Genomic DNA, 23,643 nt, shown 5'->3' with positions numbered 1-23,643 from the left:
AGCAAAAATACTAATGGTAATTCAGAATAGAGAAGAAAAGAGTAAATTCTACTCTATCTGAATTCTCATTGATTTTTTCTGAGCGCGCCGCCGCCACTGACGTTCCCGTTCTGTCGCTAAATAAGCCTAACTTAATCGGAATGGATTCTCTCCTCTCAATACTGGACTGAACCCGCTAAATGGGACAAGCACAAACGCCAGATAGACTTCAAAGGCAACAACATTGACATATGGTTCTATTATGACATCCACTGCAATGCCTGGTTACACCTGAATGGACAAAAAAGATACAAAGATCAGGAAATTTCCTTACAATTCTTCAATTCAGCTATAACGCATGAACAGCAATTCCTTTCTGATATAAAAATTCTTATAAGTAAAGGTTTTTTAAAACAAACACAATTTGAAGTAAAAACTAACGATAAAAAGACGCGACGTTTCGACCGAACTTCGGTCACTGCCAAGCTAAAAGTGAAGATAAAATTTTTTGCATAGTATAAATATAAAACAAAGAAGTAAAAGTATGTAAATTATAAAAATGTAAAAAAGGGGCCGCAAGAATAACATAATTAGAAATGATTAAAAAACTCTTGCACGAATTGAGTCTGACTGTACATTGCATGAGACTTGGTCTCCTTTCATTAATAAAAACATTTCATAAATGAGACAGTCAAACTTGCTCTTACACTTTAAGCCTGATGGTCCAACAAGGGTTGCTGTGAACTCCTGTACGCTTATTGATCATTGTATTACGAACTCACCCGATAAAATTGCCAAGTATGGTGTTGTTCACCTTGCAATTAGCGACCATGCTCTAATTTATAAGACATACAAGGCCAAGTACGAGCGTTCAGGAGCTAGTACAATAAAAAACTCGCCACATGAAAGATTTCCATAAGTCTAGCTACCTAAGGGATCTACAACAAAAGGCGTGGTCTGATATTGAAACACTTAACGACCCAAATGATATGTGGTCCATGTGGAAAGATTTGCTAATGCAATCTATAGACAAACATGCCCCACTTAAATCTAAACGGGTTGGCAACAAAAAGGCCTTATGGATAACTGACCGTCTGCGCTGTGAAATGCACAAGAGACCATACATCTCAAAGCGCACTGCCCTCCAAATCTATCAAGCGTTGATCTTACCCCACTTTGATTATTGTAGCTCCGTTTGGGGCGATTGCAACTTAACCTTAAGTGATAAACTTCAAAAGCTTCAAAATAGGGCTGCCAGGGCGATTACCAGGTCCAATTACGACACAAGTGCCACTTTCCTTTTAAATCTGTTAAATTGGGATGATCTAACTACTCGCCGACAAAAGCTTAAAGCTATATTAATGTTTAAAACAATCAATGGACTCACCCCAGCGTACCTCCAGAATTCATTCATTGAGTACCCGCAGTGCGCGAAGAAACGTAGAGGCTAAACTTGAGTTGCCTTCGCCGCGCACAAATTATGGCAAGCGTGCTTTTTGTTATAGCGGAGCACTGTTGTGGAATCAGACTCCCTAGAATACTTTAAAAGGGAAATTGACCAACTATATAGTAGGTGCCGGTCGGGCTCCCACATGGCAATCTTGCAAAACAGTGTACATTGTAGTTGTATTGGAACTTTCATTGTAATATAACTATACTGAAGATTTTACCGTGTATAAATAAAGTAAAAGTAAGTAAGTAAGCCAAGATAAACGAATCAGGACGTCAGTGAAAACGTTCATCGACTGCCCAGCAGACCTGTCTAACGGAGTCCGCAGTATGCGTTCTCGGTAGAACGGCGCATTGACTGAGCGATTACACAGAGTGCTTCAGTACCTTGGTCGTTGGTGGAGTACAATTGAGAGAGGTCGTTACCGATTCCGGCGCTACGTGCAATGTGATAAGTGAGCTGAGCTGGAATTTTCTTAAACAAAGAGGAATTAGGTGCGAGTCCCGCAAATCAGCTAAGACCCTGTGCCCTTATGGTGGCAAGGAACCTTTACCGACTCTTGGAACTTATACAGCAGATGTTATGCCAGCTGGGAATGAAACTGGGTGCAAGGTTGATTATGTGGTTGTTAAAGGCGAAGGTCGTACACTTATCGGTTGCGAAACAGCGACGCCGGGGCATCGATGTTTTACACATTGGATGATCCTATTGAAACAAACAAACAAAAAATGTCAGCGGAGGCCTAGACAGTGATATTCGCGGGGAGATACAGTGTGTTGTTCAACGGCAATCTTGTAAAACAGTGTACATTGTAGTTGTAATGAAACTTTTATTGTAATATAACTATACTGAAGATTTTACCGTGTATAAATAAAGTAAAAGTAAGTAAGTAAGCCAAGATAAACGAATCAGGACGTCAGTGAAAACGTTCATCGACTGCCCAGCAGACCTGTCTAACGGAGTCCGCAGTATGCGTTCTCGGTAGAACGGCGCATTGACTGAGCGATTATTATGTTGATTTTGTTCTCCCCTCTGCAACCGACAGAGAAGGTATAGAAGTCGTTTTTATTTAATTGAAAGAGTTGCCCGGTGGGAATGCAGTCAGAGAAAGCCGCTTACCCGAGGGTGAAATCCACTGGACAACTGGACAACTGGACAGGGGTTTCGTCGAGCCCTGATCCTGCTCTTTAAAATCATGGATTCTGACTACAGGACGGTGCTTACTAATTCAAAGAAATCGAAAAAGAAAATTGAGGGTAAGATAATTGATGAATAATATTTGTAAAAGCTTTAAAATACAAAGCAATGTATGGCGTTCTTTCTCAAATTGAAGCTTAATTATCTCTGAGAAATGCCTGGTTACCCCCAATTTTCTTTTTCGATTCCAAGAGTACTTACTAAGATCTACTTTTTTGGGATACTTTGAAACAGCGCAAAAATATCCCTGTATTAGTAAGCATTACCGATAGGAAACTCGAGTATCTTGAGATGTGCAGAACGTATGCGCAATAACAATAGTGGGCACCATCCTTAATTTAAAAAGAGTCACGGTAGCTGGTTGGAATAAGCAGAATCAGGGAACCAGCCATTCATATCTTTTCACAGAAGTAATATAAAACTACATGTCATCTCTATTCGAGAAGCATACTCCTGGGGACTAATCTTCACATATGAACTGGTGAACGCCTGGCAACCCAGGGAGAATATTCGATCTCGAATGCCATTTAAGAGAAATCGTAGGGAACACGAATGAATGTCATTCGAGGAGTTAATTTTCCTGGTTCCAGTGCGGTTGACGCCTTGGTGCAGGATTGGAGTGATGAGAACAACTGGATATGCCCGCCAGAGAATCTTATTATCGATTCTGTTGTCATCTTCAGTCATGTGCTGGTATGGGAACATTGATTATGCTGGAATGGCCGTCGCCTTACTTGAGGCCTTTCTTACGGCAAGTTTGTCAATATAAGCCGTTTGTTACAGAGTCAGTTGTCCTCCCTGTGATAAGCGATCTTTTGATTGAAGGGCCGGGTCAGAAGCTGATTTATAAGTCCCAGTTGCTCAGTTTTTTGGGTTGTCCTAAATTCAGGATGCTATCTTTGAGCTTAGACTTTCGGTGAGTTTTTTGCTTTAAGTTTTGTGGTTATTCACATTTAGCATTGAGTGCTAGGCTTGTAATACCGCCCATTTTCGCGCGCTTGGCGAGAGTTTTTGGGCTCTTTTCTGGGGGACATTTGCCGCATTTTCTTACGTGTATTATTTGGCCCATTTGCCGCCTGATTTGGCGTGGGTCAGACAATGTTTGTCTCCGCGATTACGGTCGAGCTAAGCGAATTTTCAGCCACTATTGCTGTTAGGTGTAACATTTTTTAGTGTACGACAAAAATCGAGCGTCTTCGATTCGGTTTAACTTGCTGTTATATTCTTTGAGTTTTGACTGATATGAGTTTGCACTTGAACTGTGTTAGTATTGATTACATGGGTGTCGTCGTCTTGTTTTGTTTTTCAGACGTTTTCCTTTCCGGGATCTGGCCTGAAGCGGCCTTCGCCGTTTGGTTCCGAGCCTTGCGCACTTACAATTGGGGTCCAAAGTCCAAGGTCAGGCTGGTTGAGATGGTGTAACTGGGCGTCTTCGAAGATCGGCGTGCCTGTTATTCCTGCGAGACCCTTGCATATCGGCCCTTTTTGTAACGGAGCCGAGGATGTCTGCATAAAAAATAATGTCATCCTTCGACACTGCTCTCTATAATATCAGATGAAACCACTCTATGGCTGGTGTGGGATCGTGCCGTACCAGTCATCCTCTAGTAAAGTCATCAGTCGAAGGACCGAAAACAAAGCTAGCGTGTCCATTGAAGCCAGTCCAGTGCAACCAAAAGAGTGTTTATTCATAGATACAGTACAAGCCATTGCTGACACCGATGTTGGAAGTAGTTCTCTTTCCGATCACCGCTTTTTATTTATTTTGTTGCTTGGTTTTTATGGATTATTTAACATGACGAAATTAACAATTTTAGTCGCAAGGACGTGGCTTTTGGTAGTGATCGCGCATAAGACAATTTATGTTGTTAAACGCAAGAATTATCAGTTCAGGGAAGGTCACACATCTCGAGTCTCTTTGGCTCTATGGCACCCTCCGTGTAAATTATTAGGGCAGGTTTTTCTGGCCACCCGGGTAAGCTCGCACATAATCGTGGATAAGTTGCAGATATTTGGAATCAAGCTGTATATCGACAATCATTCATCAGTTTACGATTAAAGTGCGGTAATACGGCGTTACCCCACAGGTCATATTCCAATATTCTCCATGATTGCTGGTATTTTGTTTTTAGTTTTCTCTATTAATTTAAGCCATGCTTCCCTGCATATACGGTTAAGTTAAAGTTATTACACCTTGCTGTGTTAACATAGTGAAGTAACCACTTGAAGGTCATTCATTTTGCTCAGCGCTCTAAAATATGCACAGTAACTAAAGGTTTCCATCAAGCAGGACGCTTGCAAAAAACATTTATTAATTGTTAGGAACATTCAATTTGAGATGGTGTGTCTTTCGGACGGAAACACTTTCGTTGTATGCGCGAATGATACAGTTGGAAAGAAGTACGTAGCCCATACTACCGGGCCAACATAGGTTATTGCCAAAACTAGTTATACGTTAACGTGGTAGAGACGTATCCGGTTAATCAGTGGAAAGCAGGATATATTTAGCAATCGGTGCTTTCTAATGTCCGAGAAAGTACTAGTACGGGAACGGGTCCCAGTGTTATAACTTGATAAGGATGTATGTCGGGGAATTCTAAAGCACAGAACAACGTTCATTTTTACTTATAAATTACTGCGCGAAGTGAAATAAACACGGTAAAATTCAGATCAAAAAGAATATTTACTTCAAACGTTCATTGTAATTCAGTTAAGACATCGAATTTAAGAAGGTTGAAAAGGTCAGGGACAGCGCAGGGGGAGAGGCCTATTCCGTAGTAAGAAAATGTGGAGTCATGGTAAAGACGGTATGTTTGGCGCGTTTCGAAGCAGCAAGGATAATAAAAGTATGTTTAAAATAGCATTTTAGAACACGTTTGACAATTTTAATGTGAATCTCCGTAAAAAGAAAGGAGTTCTAACTTATATTCCGTGTATTCCTATTCCGGAATACGGTCAATCGAACGCCCCCTAAAATATACTTGATATTTTATGTCATGATATACTTTTTAAGTGGGACAGACTTGAATTATGAAGAGTTACTTTGTTTGGATGGAAATTGGAATTCCTAGAAAAAGGATGGCCACATTCACGAGCGGTAGAGTTTGAAGCTATGCTTTACTCAGTTCAGTACTTAACAGGTTATTGCTCACCTTGTTATCTTAAATAAATATAGTAAAGCATTTAAGAGACCAAAAACTTAATGAAGGGGAATAAAATCAGAAATTGGTGGCTGAAAATTATCTTCCCCGAACTTTCCAGGGCAGAATTTTCTTCAGTTCTACAAAATTCTAGCTGACCAATTGAGTGCCAAAAAGTTCTAAAATGACCACTCGAAAATCGTAAAGAAAAATTATCCCCAGTTGAGAATGTTTTCGGTAATGTTTCAGTGACTTGATTGTTTCGACAAATCTTAAATATTCTTGGAGATCACCACGATAAAATTTGAAATTTGTAGGCAACATGACATCCCAACGGATAGTTCACGTACTCTTTGTTGACTACCCCTGGATAATTTCAGCAAATAGCAGAGCAACTTGCAAAAAATACACTGATACGTGGTATCGGCAGTTATCCCTTGTTTTATTGTTAACATTCAAGTGTTACATTCTACCTGCAGCTACGAGAACTTCATAAAATCATTCCATTTCCTTGGAAGCCTGTGACATTGTCCGGCGACTTAGGTTGAAAAATCAACCCCTGCTTCTGCAAAAAAAAAAAAAGAAAAAAATAATAATAACAACAAATGAAATAAAACTATAACGACGGAGGTTTGCTAGAGCCCCCTTCTGTCTGTCTGTCTGTCTGTCTGTCTGTATCTATCTATCTTTATATGTGGTAAAGAGTATGAAATGTTAAATTTTCAGTACAGGACAGACGATTTCAAGTGCGGTTAAAAGTTAAACGGATTTAACAAGATCGTTTTCCGCGACAACCTTCATTAGGTATAACCTGTAAACATGCTCTCTGCTTGGGAGATTCGCCGCTCTCAAGATACGCGGTTTGGGGCGAGCGAGCGAAAGGAGAGCCCGGCTACAATGGTCTCTATAATATTTGTGATTCTAAGTTCATATTACTTATTAGTCAATTAGACTGTGAAACTGGAAAACTACCGATGAATAGAATTCCCTAAGTGCGCTAAGAGAACAAGACGCAAAGCCATTTCTTTTTCTGCAAAGTTTTTATTCTCCACTGTATGTCACGTGCTTTAAAAAATAAATCTCTCAACGTGGGCACGTGAGCTTACCAAGGTAACTGTACCATCATCAACGTTATCATTATCTTTGTCTTCTTTATTATTAGAATTATTGAGTAAGATATAACACTGAGCGATACGTAGGTCGGTCAGTGGAGGTAAACACTAGCTCCCAGCTACACTCTAGGGAAAGTATTGCTCTGACAGGGACCAGCAAATGGCTTAATGATTTTAATTAACTCTCAAAACTAAAACATTTGAACTATGTTGATTTTGTTCTCCCCTCTGCAACCGACAGAGAAGGTATAGAATCTCAAGCGTTAATACTGACTAATGGAGCACTTCCGATTAAATCTCATGGTCTACTTAGCTCAAACCAGCAATATCCCGTGCTCATAGCCGGTCATGTTTTCTCGCACCGGGCGGGATAAGCAAGTCAGGTTATTATCAATGTTATTATCGTTTTCAATGAAAAACACTTACTTCACGCATTTTTTTGCCTACGTGGTACGTTACTCGACTCTTTCTTAGGTTATTACTAAGCAGTTAAGTAGCTTTTTTTGATATTGATTGACTCTCACGTGAAATTAGACAATTCCTACCAATCACAAACCTCAAATGACTAATTATTAATACCCCTGGGATTTCCAGTTGTCAATCGCGCGAGACAAATCTCATTTACAATTCGTCGTATAAAAATATCTTGGTACGTTACATAAACCGAGTTGTATAATCCTGGTTAGAGTGCCCCTGCTATCTAAAAAAGGTAAACGTTATTAAGGCAATGCCGTCAGTGCGTGAATTGCAATAATAGAAAAACAGCACAGTAGGAGTAAATAGTTGACTTTCTCCTATAGTAAACTTACCAATCAGACAAACAAACAAGCACCACATGTAACAGGGCAGGCCCTTATGGCCGAAACAGATGTTTGGCAAAGACCTTGAGCTTGTATTGATCGACAATCATTACGGCTGTCATGACATAAATGATCTAAATATTTGAATTAAACAGACAAGTACAAAAATGTTAAGGAGACAATAAAAATCTTATAGTGACAAAACGCTTCTGTAGTCCCTTTGAAATAATACGGCAAAGATCTCTCCTTTCTTTCTTGCATTAATATTAATTTTCGATCATTTTGTAGCGTAGTTTTCTTGAACTCCATTCACATGCAGGAAACATATGCATTTCCATAATTTAAAAAAAAAAAAAAACCTCTTTCGATTATAAGTGATTGGGAGGTAAGGGGTCTAAGTCCATTTTGGCTTGGTAATATGCGATTCAAAGACTTTTACCGGAGGGTGTATGTGAACGTTTTGGCGAATCTTTGGGGAAAGCATAACACAAATCTTTCTTCTGTTGTATCAGTTTGATTCCCATTTGTAAACTACCACAAGGGATTCAAGCTAATAACGCGAAAAACCTCTTCGATTGCTGTGTTGCCAGGATGCTTGTCCTGGTGGTGTAGTGGTTTTCACACCCAAGTAAATAACATATACAATAACATTAAATCTCGCTTGAACGAATCAGATGTTGGCCTATATGTCTTTTTCGCATACTCAACGAAAAGTTTCCGTTAGGTCTTTGTATGTTTGGATACTTCTACTACGAGCTCATCGTTTGGTTAAAACCTCTTACTTGGTCTTTAAGCAGCACTTTTTTTGTTTCCATGACATAAGCTCCTTGCAAACACCATTAAAAGGTTGCCCAACAGTAGTACTATATACTGATACCAATACGTTTCCTTTGTGATAGAATCGACGTTGTCGTAGTATTAAGGTATGGGACACAACTTCCTCTAAATCTAAAAACCTTATGGAGCCTCGTTAAGGTTGCTCACTGCTTGAGAGTTTTCACATAAAAGCGTTTTACTTACTGCATCCACCACAGGTCTTGAAACAGTAGATATACACTCCCGATGGGTCTGTGTTGCAGTATCCCGATCTCTTCCAGTCTTGACATCTGTAACCAAGTTCTCTGTCCTCGCAGACAGGGGTCGAGCCTGGTCAAAAATAATTTGTCGTTTTACATAAGTGATTATGGTAGAAAACGCAACATGAACAAAACATTGAAATTGCAATAACACTTTTCTCGTTCGCTCATTGACTTCTATTGAAAAATGATGCAATTTCATTGGCTACAAATTTGACAGGTTTAGTCACGCCACCACCTTGCATAAATGAAGAACTCGGCAGTTCAAGAAATTAAATGCGATCAAAACTCTTTTGGGCTTATCATGTTTGCGTTAAAAGCCGTTCATCGGAGTTTAGGAAGCCGACAAGTGACCATTGGTTGTATTCCTCGTTGGTTTTGGCCCTGGCTGCAGCATAAAATTTTCGGAGACTTTCGTTTAGCTCTTCCTCGCCCATTTTGAGCAGGTTCATTTTAGTTCACCTTATTTCTTGTCTCGAGCACCACTTCCAAATTAAATCGAAGGTACTTGAAGTCTTCTAGTAAACTATTTTCAAAGAAAACTGATATGTGCTTAATGTGAATAAAATGGCTGTTAGTCTCGTAAACGATGGTAATAAAGTCGAAAAACGGCTGTTAGTCAGTTTTAAACTAACCATGCTTCGAGCAACTCAGCCCTGGCTAATATTATTGCTTTCTGATGCATTTTTCAGCTCATCTAAGGCAGACATGAGCTCTGAATCAGAAAACTCTTCATCAAACTTCTAGATTCCCCCTTGAATTGTACTGAGACTTAAGCATGGGCGAAAAAGTCATCACCTAGGTTTCTTGTATAGTTAAGGTGCCAAAAAATCTCTCAAAATGATTCGAAGAAAGTGAAGGATAACAAGTAAAGACAAGCTAAAAAAGCTTACGAGCACATCGCAAAACATCGTACATTGAAAGTACGAATTTATAGTGCATCTAATAAGTTACAGTACGTTTTGGAAGATCGGGAATATAGTCTTCCTTGTCAGTCTTCAGCTGATCCGCATCTTTGAAATGAGTACGCGCCACACCTTCAAAAAAAAAAGAAATACAATAAACTAGACATCAAAATATCGATTAACAAGCAACGATAAACGAAGCGGAAATTATTGGTTAAAAATAATTTCCTTTTTATTAATCTTTTTTAAATTTTATGCATTTTAACTAAGATTATTGCGTAAGTTTTGGATGAGTTGCAGCCTACGTGCATGTAGGCAGGGACGGAGTGCAAGTCCATGTATCAATGCATAAGTTCTTCACCCAGCAAGTACAGACTTTTGTTCACTGATCATCAGAGGAACAGAACAGTACTGGCAGGTCAATCTCAGTCCATCTTTATAGAAATGATACTTATTTTTCAGACTAAATAGAGGTGTTCGTTTATAGACCGTGCTAAATCCTCGCCATTTTTAATCAGCCTTGATAACTTGCTCATTCTCTTTTAGTCAATTATTTTTTTGCTGATTTATTTCAATTTATTAACCTTATAATGTAAGACAATAGTGAGAATCTCTAAGAGGCTAAGGTTACAGAGACAATTTAAAATATTATGACGAAAAGGCTGCGAGAAGATTCGGGATAATGTGTCTTTCTCTTGCTCCCTTTTAAAAGAGATATTGTCCAGTGTAGTAATTATGTTTGGTAACGCGAAATCGAAAGTACATTACAACTAACATAGAGCAATCGATATTTTTTGGAAGTCGTATATTAAAAATTGTTCCATATTTGAAAAATTTCAGTCCAGTACAAGCGATAAAAACATGTTGGTAAAGCGCTCATTCAGGCTTAAAATATAGCCAAAAGCCCAAAAAATGGTTCTGAAAACCTTTATTTTTTTATATTTACGTTGACTATCAAAATGAACTATTCTCGACTTAATATTACATAATAAGGAAAGTAAAACTCATTTGATACTTTCCATTCTATCATGAAATTGCACTGCATCAGATCCTGTGTATACGAAAACCGAACCAGTTCCGTCAACCGCGTTCACGATTGTGCAACATGTACATTGTAGGTATAATTTTCGTCTATGGGTGAGTGTGGCCATACTTACAATGTTGCGTGATGTACATAAGCGCCAACAAAAGCAATCCAATCTTGAAAGGCATAGCTGGCAAACGTATCTAAATGAAAGACAGAAATACAACCAATTACATCCTTGGCTATTGCGATGGGTGGTGCTGCAGTTTTTATTGAGGGCTCAGCCTTTAAATGGAACTTTTAGGCATTTAACAATTTTAAAAAAAACCGAAGTTTAGTTCAAGGTAACAGAAAGGAAAGAAAAGAAACTACAATGCGAATAGGCCACGTTCATATATCTCACAATCATCTTATAATCACTAAGACTGAGGCTTACCTTCACGGATTAAAAATACAAGGGGTTGTCTTCACAAGAATCGCAAACAAGTAAAATGCCTTGTGTTATATATAAGATAGAGGCTCCACCTTTATATCATAAAACTTCTCATTATGCATGCAGCAGTGTGCAGATATCTTCAATTATCGGAACTCTTTTATCCCCGATCAAGTATAAAGGATGGAAATAAATAGGCAACTTGGTTGAATGCTCCTGAGTGAAACATTTGGAAAGTTATGCTTCCCTTCTTTGTCTTGTATTGGATGTCTCATAAAACAGCTTAATTGTTATGCATGCAGCAGTGCGGAGATATCTTCAATTATCGCAACTGATTCATCTACGTTGACTCCCAGATATTTTTTGTTTAATGATGCATAGCAACTGAGGAACAACTGCACGCAATGTTTTTTTTTCCAGTCATCAAGGGCGCTTATTACTTATGTGAGTTGTCTTCACAAGAATAGCAGCAAATAAATGGCTTTGTCTTATATTGGACGGGGGCTCTACTGTTGTATCATAAAACAGCTTAATCATAATAACAACAACAACAACAACAACAACAACAACTTTATTTGTACCAACAGTAAAGGTTAATGCATGCAGCAGTGCGGAGATATCTTCAATTATCGCAACTGATTCATCTACGTTGACTCCCAGATATTTTTTGTCTAATGATGCATACCGACTGAGGAACAACTGCACGTAATGTTTTTTTTTTTTCAATTATCAAGGGCGTTTAGTACTTATGTGAGTTGTCTTCACAAGAATAGCAGCAAATAAAAGGCTTTGTCTTATATTGGATGGGGGCTCTACTGTTGTATCATAAAACAGCTTAATCATAATGCATGCAGCAGTGCGGAGATGTCTTCAATCATCGGAACTCTTTTATTCCCGATGAAGTATGCAGAATAACTATGAGCCAACAAAAGCAATCCAAACTTGAAAGGCATAACTGCCAAACGCATCTAAATGAAAGACAGAAATGCAAACAATTATATCCTTGGCTATTGCGATTGGAGGTGCTACAGTTTTTATTGAGGGCTCAGCCTTTAAATGGAACTCTTAGGCATTTAACAATTTTAAAAAAAACCGAAGTTTAGTTAAAGGTAACAGAAAGGAAAGAAAATAAACTACAATGCGAATATGCCACGTTCATATATCTCACAATCATCTTATAATCACTCAGACTGAGGCTTACCTTTGCGGATTAAAAATGCAAGGAGTTCTTCTCACAAGAATTGCGAACAAGTAAAATGCTGTGTGTTATATATAGGATGGGGGCTCCACCTTAAAGTTATAAAACTTATCATTATGCATGCAGCAGTGCGCAGATATCTTCAATTATCGGAACTTCTTTTAATCTGATCAAGTATAAAGGATGGAAATAAATAGGCAACTTTGTTGAATGCTCCTGCGTGAAACATTTGCAAAGTTATCTATCCACAGATTATCTTTCAAGAAAACCTTAAAAAGAGAAATCATTCAATTATATTGACATACAGTTATTTCTTTTGTTTACTACTGCTTGTTATTATTCTAATGTCGTAAATACCATTGTTTTTTTGTTAAGAATTGTTATCATGTGTTATTATTATTATTATTATTATTATTATTATTATTATTATTATTATTATTATTATTGCTTTGATGATCCATACAATGTTTTTAAAATTCATATTTAATCAATACATGTTTCGGATGAAACATCATCCATCGTCAGTTGACAAATGAGAAATAAACTAAAGTTGAGCAATAAATAGTGTCACAAAGTGAGATATAACAAGAATAATTAAGGATGAAGGCGAGAACAGAATAAAAACACCCAACCACGAAACAAAACAGAAAAAACCAAACTGTTTAGGCTCAGAAAAGAAACTAATTAGTAACATAAAAGTCTTATAACTAATTCTTTTCTGAGCCTAAACAGTTTGGTTTTTTCTGTTTTGTTTCGTGGTTGGGTGTTTTTATTCTGTTCTCGCCTTCATCCTTAATTATTCATGTTATATCTCACTTTGTGACACTATTTATTGCTCAACTTTAGTTTATTTCTCATTTGTCAACTGACGATGGATGATGTTTCATCCGAAACATGTATTGATTAAATATGAATTTCAAAAACATCGTATGGATCATCAAAGCGATATCTTACTTCGTGCTGCTAAGAAGTTTTGGTATTATTATTATTATTACTTTTATTATTATTATTATTATTATTATTATTACTTTTATTATTATTATTATTATTATAGCAGTATAAAACTTATGAATGTTACTAAAATAAGCCCCATGGGGCGCACCGCGTGACCTATGTTGCTGACAAGAAATTGCGTAAAAATCTAAATGCTAAGCCTTAAAATCCAAAAGTAAAAGAAACTACAAAATCAAAACTAATCTAAAAAAAAAAGAACAAGTTCCCTTTTGTGTAGATATCATCCGTCCTTGATCAAGTTCACTTGGTTATGACTTTGAAGGTGCGAGCGATGTTTGAGGAGCTCGACATTACCGCCTTTTGCATCATCTTCAAAATGTCAAGAGTACGTGAACCGAAGATCCTGTTCATCTGCACTTTAAGTTCCTTCGACCATCCCCTCAGTACGTCAATGATAACGTTAAGTTGTACTATCTTATAGTTTGGGTAACGCTTGATAAGTTCGAAGCCTAGGTGTCCGTACTTTTCCATCTTTTCAGCCTCTTTCTCTCTTATTATTATTATTATTATTATTATTATTATTATTATTATTATTATTATTATTATTATTATTATTATTATTATCATCAAATTTTCTCTTGTTCTTGCCCTGGTGTAATGTCAGCTTGTAACTTTATTCCCTGTTGGCATAAATAAACGTTGTTGTTGTTGTTATACATGCAGCAGTGCGGAGATATCTTCAATTACGTTGACTCCCAGATATTTTTTGTCTAATGATGCATACCGACTGAGGAACAACTGCACGTAATGTTTTTTTTTTTTCAATTATCAAGGGCGGTTAGTACTTATGTGAGTTGTCTTCACAAGAATAGCAGCAAATAAAAGGCTTTGTCTTATATTGGATGGGGACTCTTTTATATCACAAAACAGCTTAATCATAATGCATGCAGTAGTGCGGAGATGTCTTCAATCATCGGAACTCTTTTATCCCCGATGAAGTATGCAGAATAACTATGAGCCAACAAAAGCAATCCAAACTTGAAAGGCATAGCTGGCAAACATATCTAAATGAAAGACAGAAATGCAACCAATTATATCCTTGGCTATTGCGATGGGTGGTGCTACAGTTTTTATTTACAATTTACCCAAGTTTAGTTCAAGGTAACAGAACGGAAAGAAAAAAACCTAAAATGCGAATAGACCAAGTTCATATATCTTACAATCATCTTATAATCACTTAGACTGAGGTTTACCGTCGCGGATTAAACATGCAAGGAGTTGTCTTTTTAAAAGATTTGCTTAAAAATAAATGCTTTGTGTTATGTATAGGATGGGGGCTCCACCTTAAAATCATAAAACTTCTCATTATGCATGCAGCAGTGCGCAGATATCTCCAATTATCGGAACTCTTTTATCCCCGATCAAGTATAAAGGATGGAAATAAATAGGCAACTTCGTTGAATGCTCCCGCGTGAAACATTTGCAAAGTTATGCTTCCCTTCCTTGTCGCTCTTGTATTGGATGTCTCATAAAACAGCTTAATTTTACACAAGAACAATACAAGACTTGCTACCAGTTCTTCCTGTACCCTTCCTCCAATAAGGACAAATTATGGAAGGTGCAAAAATTTGGAACTCATTAATTGAAGAAACTAAATCTCTCTAGAGATTATCTTTCAAGAAATCATTCAATTATATTCAATTATATTGATATACTATTGCTTGTCACTATTCTTATGTTGTAAATACCATTTCTTTTTGTACGAAATTGTTCTTCTTTTGCATCATAAAACAGCTTAATCATAACGCATGCAGGAGTGCGGAGATATCTTCAATTATCGGAACTCTTTTATTCCCGATGAGGTATGCAGAGTAACTATGAGACAGTGTCTAATGATGCATACCGACTGAGGAACAACTGCAGGCAATGCAATGGTTTTTTTCAAACAGAAGGGCGTTAATTACTAATGTCCTTCTTTATTTTGTGAACAACAAATTTGTTATGATGTCTTTCGGTTGGACTTATATAGACAACTTGGCTCAATGCTCGTGCTCGATTCAGTTGGAAAGTTATGCTTTCCGAGCGTCTAAGTTTCAAAATTGGGGAGCATGCTGTCAGACCTCCCTAAACACTCGCGCCTTCTGCACTCGCTTACCAAGCCGCCTACTTATCCAACACAGCCTGCTACTAAAAAACTTACTGAACGCTCAGTGATCAAAGAGTTTCGATAATTGAAGACATCTCGAATGTACCTAGAATATTCCTAAAATAATTAATATACATTTGTAACAAATAGCCAGCATGATTGAAAACTTTCTGTGTATATCAGTTTTAGTCTGTTCAAGTTAAGGAGTCTCTACTGAATGACATTGTGCCTCCATAGACTTCATTAACTATATAAAGAGCAACGATTAAATTAGATATCATACTTCTCTGAGAAAATTGAATGGCCATAACAATATATTATTATAACTTTACGACTGGACCGCAGGGAATGCCATTTCCAGCATTTTCCAGGAGGAATCACTGCGTGAAAACGAAAATATTCTTGAGTATTCTAGACTCGAATATGTGATTGTGGCGCAATAGAGTCCTAGAGTATTAAAGGCACACACGATACGTGACGTACACCTGGAATATTCGTATCGAATATGGTGGAATACGCTCCGTTGATAATCATTCGTGGATTTTCGTTAAAGTATACCACACATCTGTCGTGTTCCTAGAGTATGATGGCGAAACCTTCGTTAAATGAGTTTTATGAAAGAAGGTAAGAGTTCGGGAGCATAGAGTTCTCCTGGAAGCAAAATTTACGCCTTGAATTCAAAACACGTGTGATCTGCGCGTGTATGCGTTTATCCTTGAATATGTGATCTTGACGGCAAAGCTAGAAGAATTCTAGAGTATTCATGGCTTGTACAACCGTGACGTAGACCTGGAAATTTTTTATCCAATATTAAGGGCACCCAGCGAACAAATTAAGCCAAAAGCCTTAGCTTGTAATGCATACAGACTGCCTAAAGAGATGTTTTACCACTTAGAAGAATTTGATCTGTTCGGATATCTTAGCTAAAAATTGAAGTGTCCGAAAATTGTAGGGATTGATATCTTCATTTCAGAAATTGCCAGCTGCACTTTATGCCTTCTAGAAACTTCCCATCGATCCATTTGCTCATCCGAAACTGCCAGGTGATTGCAAAATTGCACAAATATCCTTTAAGAAAGCGGAAGGGACTACCATACTTTTTCCTTAACAGCTTGTTGCGAATCGTTTAGGTGATGTTTTAATGATGAAATGGTAAATGAAATGAATCATATATGAACTGCGGGTATGAGGGATACGGGGTTTGAACCCGTGACCTCGCGATTCCGGTGCGACGCTCCGTGTTCAAACCCCGTTGACGTCCTGAATTTTTCAGGCTTCTCTACGTAATTGTAAAATTGCGTTCATAACTGCGAATATCGTAGCTTCACTTGATGTCATATCCGCAGTCCATATATGATTCATTTCATATACCATTTCATCATTGATTCATTCCTCACGGGACCATTAGAACCAACAAATGACCAGCTCCCAGCGTCTGTGGCTTCATAGTTCAGTTGGTTAGAGCGTCGCACCGGAATCGCGAGGTCACGGGTTCAAACCCCGTTGAAGTCCTGAATTTTTCAGGCTTCTCTACGCAATTGTAAAAATTGCGTTCATAACTGCGAAGATCATAGCTTCACTTAGTGATGTTTTAGTAAAGATATGTTATTGCTGTTTGGCAACGTAGAATTCTTGGAACAGTTTGACTCTCCCGAACACATATTTCACCGAAGATTATGGTTGGGTGCACCTGGAATATGGGCATATTGCAGTAGCACGACTGTGCAGACGTTCGTCAACCAGGACGATTTTACTTTTTGCGTTCCGACGAGGAGGACGCATTTCTAATCGTGTCGTTTTACGAATGTCCCGTAGCCCGTATAAGTTTCGCAGGTATCAGTCGTGATGCCACGCGATTTCATCCATTCAAATTTCACCTTGGACTGGCTTGCTTACAGGTACAACACCTTGATCTGATGTGGTTGTGAATCTGTCATGCCTCGACATCGGGCTCGTATCGCAATGCCCTCACGCCCAAATCAAAGCGGTAAAAGATTTCTACGTGCTTTGCAGTTGTGGGTATTGGTTGGTCGGTAATTTTCTTCGCTGTTTTTTCAAAGGTAATTGAAGCTTTGTTGATTTATTCGAAGTATCACTTGCAAATATGACTAAAGCTACTTATCAGAACATCAGAAAGCTATGAAGTGGTGTGTTTTGTAGGAAAGAGACACTGGCAATTCGCCCCCGCAATTTCGGGCTATTTTGTAGTTTTAACCCGAAATTGCCTCACACCCACGTTGGATTACATTGTAATACAAATGAGAAAAACTAGCCGTGAAAAAGGCTATTTTAATCATGTAATCAGGCCCTAAGATGACTTTTAAAAAAGTCATCTTAGGGCCTGATTACTTGGCGGATTTCAGCCCGGCTTCTGAAACAAATCCTCTTAGGGCCCGATTACATAGCGAGTTTCAGCCCGGGCTGAAACCTCGCTCCGTCCTCTGGGCTGAGATTTTGTTGCGATTACACGATGAATTTCCGCCCGGGCGCAAAACGCAAATTTGCATGAGAAAAGTTACTGAGATGCGAAAACACAATAGATGCGCATGCTCACGTTCCTTTTTCAGCCCTGGCTGAAATTTCATTTCGATTAAATGGACTTTTTGCGTATTTTTCAGCCCGTTTGGCCGGGCTGAAAATCCTAGCCCGGTTTCTGAAACCGGGCTAGGATTCTCAGCCCGGGCTGTAGTTCGCCACTTTTATTTCAAGAAGATTTCTTTCACAACCTGGGCTGAAATCGCAGCCCGGCTAACCGGGCTGAAATTTCAGCCCGGGCTAAAATTCTCTATGTAATCAGGCCCTTAAATTCAGATTGTCGGTTACGTGGAGAGGGATTCAGCCCGGGCCGCAACTCAGCCCGGGCTGAAAATCCTAGCCCAGTTTTTCAAACCGGGCTAGGTTTTTCAGTCCGGCTAAACGGGCCTGAAAATCAGAAAAATCTCATGTAATCCAAACGGAATTTCAGCCCGGGCTGAAAAGCTAGCTGGGACATACGCAGTTATTTGTTTCCCAAGAAACAAGATGGCTGCCGCTACGGAGGAGAAACGATTTCAGTGGAGTAAAGGCGATAAAATAGAGTATCGTATTCGTTGTCTCGCAAATTTCAAAGCTGAGATTAAGTAAAAGAACATCCACTTCAATGCAGACAAGATTAAACAGTACGAGGCTGTCAGAGAAACCATGGCTCGCATTTATGAAGAAGAACCGACTTTCTTTGGGCCGCCTGTTATTACACCAATGCCAGCACCTGTGGACCAGATCGATGAAGGGGAGATGGCTGAAATTCAGAGAAGGCATAAGATCTATAAAGAGTTAATAAAGAAAGGCTACACTCGCGTTCAAGAAAAGTTGAAGGAAATAATGCAGTCACCATTGGATCTCGGTGTGGAAGTGGAAAAATCATTCGTATTGGAGTTTTTTGATTAGCTAAAGCAGATCTGGGGTGGAAGTTCATGTACTGAGCCCCTGTCCTGTGGGGTAAGTACAGATGATTTTACTGTTTCGAATGAAAACGAGGCTGCATTAGATACAAAATTAGCAGGCGATGATGCTGACGTTGAGGAGCTTGCAAGATCAAATTCCAGCCACTCTGAAACAGATGCCAAGTTAAGCTCTGAAGGTGAAAGTCCCAGCGGAACTGATGGAAAAAAGAGCTGCAAGGGGAAAAAAGGGGCCTCTTCCTATCTGGTACAAAAGTTAATTGACAAAAGGAAACATTTGGAACGTCAACTGAGTGCATCACAGAGAGATCAGCTATTAATGAATGAATCAAAAGAGAACTCCCAGTTCAAAAAAAATATATCCGACGCAATTAGGAAGTCCAACGAGACTTTTGCTCAGTCAATGCAACAGATGAGTATGTCAATGCAACAGGTAGCCCAGGGGCTTACTCGGTCAATTGAAGTTCTTGCTAGAGCAATGGTCAACAAACCCAGCCAGCCACAATACCAATATCCCCCTTACCCAACTGCTGATATGTCAGATCAAGTAAGAAAGCATGGCCTAGTACATCCCAGAGGTTACACCCAGATTAAAACATCATACCAAGAGCAGGCCTACAGATATGAAGACAGCCAAGCTGAGATGGACAACAGTAGCAACCAGCAATTTCATTCCATGTAAAAGAAACTGTTGCCTTATTGATCATGAGTTACACTATACTAACGTATTCACCCTCAGTTGTCTCCCATGAATAGACTGGGTCTGGTACGTTTGGCAGACTTTCTTCCTCAGTTTGGTGTCTAAGTATTTGAGCTCGAACTTCTTCATCATGAAGGCAATTACCTTTAATTTCGCAGTAGTTGAGAAGGACAAAGCAACTGCAAGCACTCTTGGAACCATTTCCAGTTTTAGGTCGACTTTCCGTGTCAAGAATCCCCATTGAACTTTAAGTCTGCCAAAAGCGCACTCAACTTGATTTCGTGCAGAGCGAAGCATGTTATTGAAAAGAACTTCCTCGTTTGTAACACATGTACGGTACTCCTTCATGCAGAAAGATGTTAAGGGATAGGCTGGGTCTCCTATCAAATAGTTAGGAATAGCCTTATAACCAGGAAACAGGGTAATGACGGTTTTGGGAAGTTGTCTACCTCTCATTTTGTGGTTGATACTGGAATTTGCAAATACTTTGGCATCATGTACAGATCCAGGACATTTGCACTCAACATCCATGAAGTACCCTTTACCATCACATATAGCCTGAATGTTGAGGGACAAATACTGCTTATAGCAAAAATAATCTTGCGAGTTTAGGGGAGGTTGTTTAAGAGGTATTTGAGCGCCATTAATGCAACCATATGCCTGGGTCATCCCAAATTTTATCTCAAACTCTGAAACTTTTCTTTGCATTTCTTCAGTGTAAGTACTTTGGTCCCAGTGCCATATTGATAGTCTCTCACACTGAGTGTATGTGCTTGGATGCTGTGCACTGATGAATTCTAAAGGCATTTGCTGTCATCCATAGAGACCCCGTGTCCTTAAGATGATAGAGAGTTATTGCTAGACGTTTCTCCGTACTCAGGGCCCTGCGATTTGGGAAGTCTGGATTTGGAGCAAGAAAGAGGCGAAGTTCGTCTGCTAGTTCATCGAAAAACTCTTTAGACATGCGAATCTGGAACATCTTCCCCTATCGTTTTTTGCCACCATTGGTCCGTGCGTCCAGTTATCACCCAGACCGACCTGCGCTTTCGACAAAATCGGCGAGCTTGGAGATTTCTTCTCTTTCTGTGCAAATACGTCTTCCTGGCTGAGAGATATGTAGCCAAAGACAGGTTTTGCTTCAGTTCCATCAGGTTGTTATCATCCCAAACAGTTGAAAATTGAGCGCGGCCAAAAGGCCAAACTGTGAGAGAAGCAATGCGCCTATTTTCACGATTCGTGTTCTCGGCGCCATTTTGATTCTCCCGAGACTCTTCGCGGGAAATTTCATATTTGGCGCCGAGGCTAATATTTTTGAGCCCGCGCTGAAGTTCGTCATGTAATCGCAACAAAATTTCAGCCCCCTCGCTGGGCTGAAATTCGCCATGTAATCAGGCCCTTAAAAACGATTTTGATTATTTTGTCTTTAAACGAGTCTCGTTTGGATGCAATTTGTTGCTTATTCTCGAGATCGAACAGCGCTAAAACTGTAAACAGTTTGGCGCAGTTTTCAAGATGCACACCGGGTGGCGATCCATGTGTCTGTTCTCTTAGTGGCAATGAAAATTGGCCAATGAGCGTGCGAGACTCTCTGCAGTTATTGTAAAAATCATTGACCCCTGTTTGGCTCAAATAAACCAGTTGAATAAAGATTATTTTCGATTTAGTACCTGAAATGGATAAGTTGCTCCAATCAAAAAATTTCCAGAGGGAGGGGATGATGGAGAGAAAGGAGCTTCATCCTACAATTTTGTATCATTTTATAACAGACTGGGGACAAGTCAAGGCGAGCCGGTTGCTCTAAAATGACCTACTTGGCTCAAATTACCATGATAAATTGAGTCCGCTGAACTAAACCATTACTCTTTTGCAAGTCCCACTTGGCTCAAAGTAAATCATTTCATTTAATCAATGCATTTAGAAACTGACCGTTGGGAGGACTACAAGTACATGTAGGTTAGGACCTAATGAACTAACAAGGATTGTTTCAATTTTACCTTTGTCTGCTTCCAGAAATTTATCAATCCTCTTAACTTCACTTGATTAGCCACTTCGGAAGATACCATAATACTCTTTGTTTGTCTTCCCAAATTTTGCATAAACAATGTTCCCAGTATCTCTTGGGACTTACAACGGTCCCAAGAGAAAACAAAAACAATGCTTATGCAAAATTTCTGGGGACAAACAAAGAGTATTATGGTATTTTCCGAAGTAGCCCATATTCTGAACCCTGCATGTACTTATTCCTATAAAAAAGCGGTGAAAAAAAGTTAATACAATCACTTTTGAATAATTATACGATTTAAGTGCCACTTGTCCATTTATGTACAGTGTGCTCCGTTTTATATTTCGTAACTAAAAGAATGATGCTCTGCAAAGATTGGTCACGTGTTGGGACATGTCGAATGTATCATTGAACCAAGTACCCAGATTTCTAACAGCATTGGACTTGGTTATCAAATGACTTCCCACTCGTATGCCAGTTACGTTGACTTAAGCTAAATGCTGACGGGCTCCGATCACAATAAATTCAGTTGAGTCCATTCTTGATGTTGGCAATGCAGTCCTCCATGGCACTAACGGCAGCATCTTGACACAAAAAGGTGCCCAGGCTTAATGGAAGGTATAACTAAGAATCGTCTGCATTGGAATGAACTTTAGGTAGGTGAACCTCAACAATTTCAATTAAACTGCCTCAATAGATGTTGAATAACAGCGGGCCAAGACAAGACCCTTGCGGAACGCCACCGTCAAGATGGAATGCCTTCGATAGCTTATGATCAACTCCCTCTTGGTGGTGTGCCTTGTCGTGGCGGGGAGGCTTGAGTGACCTTACGACCTCCAGAGCTGTGCCGGCGGAGGCGTTGAGCTCCTGGTTGGTTTAACCATGCCGGATTGGTCTGTGTGGTGAGGGTCCAGACTGAAGCAGCACCGGCTGGGGAGCCATATAAACCCCCTAAGGGAAGGAAAACCCTGACAGGAAACCTCCAGGTTATGGGGGTTGGGCGGTAGGCCAATCACCTGTCCCCGGAAAATCCAGAAGATTACCGAAACTGTAACTTACAAAGAAATGGACAGCAGTAAGCAGCCGCATAATAACTGCACGATTTTACTCCTGCTTTAGAAATACAACAGTCATTCAAGTGTATGCTCCGACAAATGAATCAACAGATGATGAGAAGGATGATTTCTAAGAACAACTCCAGGCAGCTTTTATACATTCAACAGACATGACGTAGTAATCGTTATGGGAAACCTGAACGCAAAAGTTGGTGAGGATAACAAAGACATGAAAGGGATAATGGGGAAACATGGATTGGGTAACATAAAAGATAATGGTGAACGATTATGTGACTTCTGCTCAATGAATGGCATTGTCATCACAGGAACATGCTTTCCACACCGAACAACCCATAAAGTAACTTAGGTGTCACCTAATGGAAGAACGCAAAACCAAATTGACCACATGATGATCCGTGAAGAATGGAGGAGATCTGTGGAAGAAACCAGAGTGTAACGTGGTGCAGATGCAGACAGCGACTACTACCTACTAGTCATGAAAACAAAGTTGAAATTACATAGAAACTCAGATAGAGCGAAGATCAATGCATGATTTGGCACACAAAAGCTCGAGAACGAAATGTTCAAATCAAGGTTCAGCGTCGAACTGCGGAACAGATTTGCAGTATTAGAGGTTGAAGAAAATATCAACGAGGACTGCATACAAATGAAAAAAGTTCACACAGAAAGTGCCGAAAAAGTCTTAGGTCGAGCAAAGAAGGAAAACAAGCAATGGTTGAGGGAGGAAACCTGGAAAGCAATAGACCAACGACAGATGATCCATGACAAAATACACAATACGAAATCAGACAGGAGAAAAAGCAAGTTACGACTAGAATACAAGACGAAAGATAGAGAGGTTAAACGCACAGCGAGAGAAGACAAAAGGGCTTGGCTAGAACAGATGGGGATGAAGAAGAAAAGTACGCGGAGAATGGAAGAATCAGAGAACTGTATCAAACAGCCAAAAAATTCACCAACAAGCGGCAGCGTCAAGTTGCAATAGTTAAAAACAAGAGGTGTGAGATAATA

General features: G+C 39.3%; 1 protein-coding gene across 2 annotated transcripts; it reads right to left on the bottom strand.

Annotated features, from left to right (window-relative positions):
• Positions 1 to 6,188: 6,188 nt before the first annotated feature.
• Positions 6,189 to 12,386, bottom strand: LOC138028679 (uncharacterized). 2 transcript variants are annotated; one of them, XM_068876280.1, is made up of 6 exons: positions 12,318 to 12,386; positions 10,817 to 10,886; positions 9,714 to 9,791; positions 8,699 to 8,824; positions 7,688 to 7,812; positions 6,189 to 6,331 (listed from the first exon to the last, which is right to left on the bottom strand). In XM_068876280.1, the coding sequence occupies exons 2-5, from the start codon at positions 10,869 to 10,871 to the stop codon at positions 7,691 to 7,693; spliced, it is 381 nt and encodes a 126-aa protein (XP_068732381.1). In that variant the 5' UTR covers positions 10,872 to 10,886; positions 12,318 to 12,386; the 3' UTR covers positions 6,189 to 6,331; positions 7,688 to 7,690. The 2 variants fall into 2 exon arrangements, with proteins under 2 accessions (XP_068732381.1, XP_068732380.1); XM_068876279.1 differs by lacking the exon at positions 12,318 to 12,386 and adding an exon at positions 11,120 to 11,375.
• Positions 12,387 to 23,643: the final 11,257 nt, after the last annotated feature.

This window comes from Montipora capricornis, chromosome 13 (assembly GCF_036669925.1).
Source record: "Montipora capricornis isolate CH-2021 chromosome 13, ASM3666992v2, whole genome shotgun sequence".
In the NCBI taxonomy this organism is placed as follows: domain Eukaryota; kingdom Metazoa; phylum Cnidaria; class Anthozoa; order Scleractinia; family Acroporidae; genus Montipora; species Montipora capricornis.
Note: the sequence above shows the minus strand (reverse complement) of the source record. Positions and strands in the feature narration are given on the sequence as shown.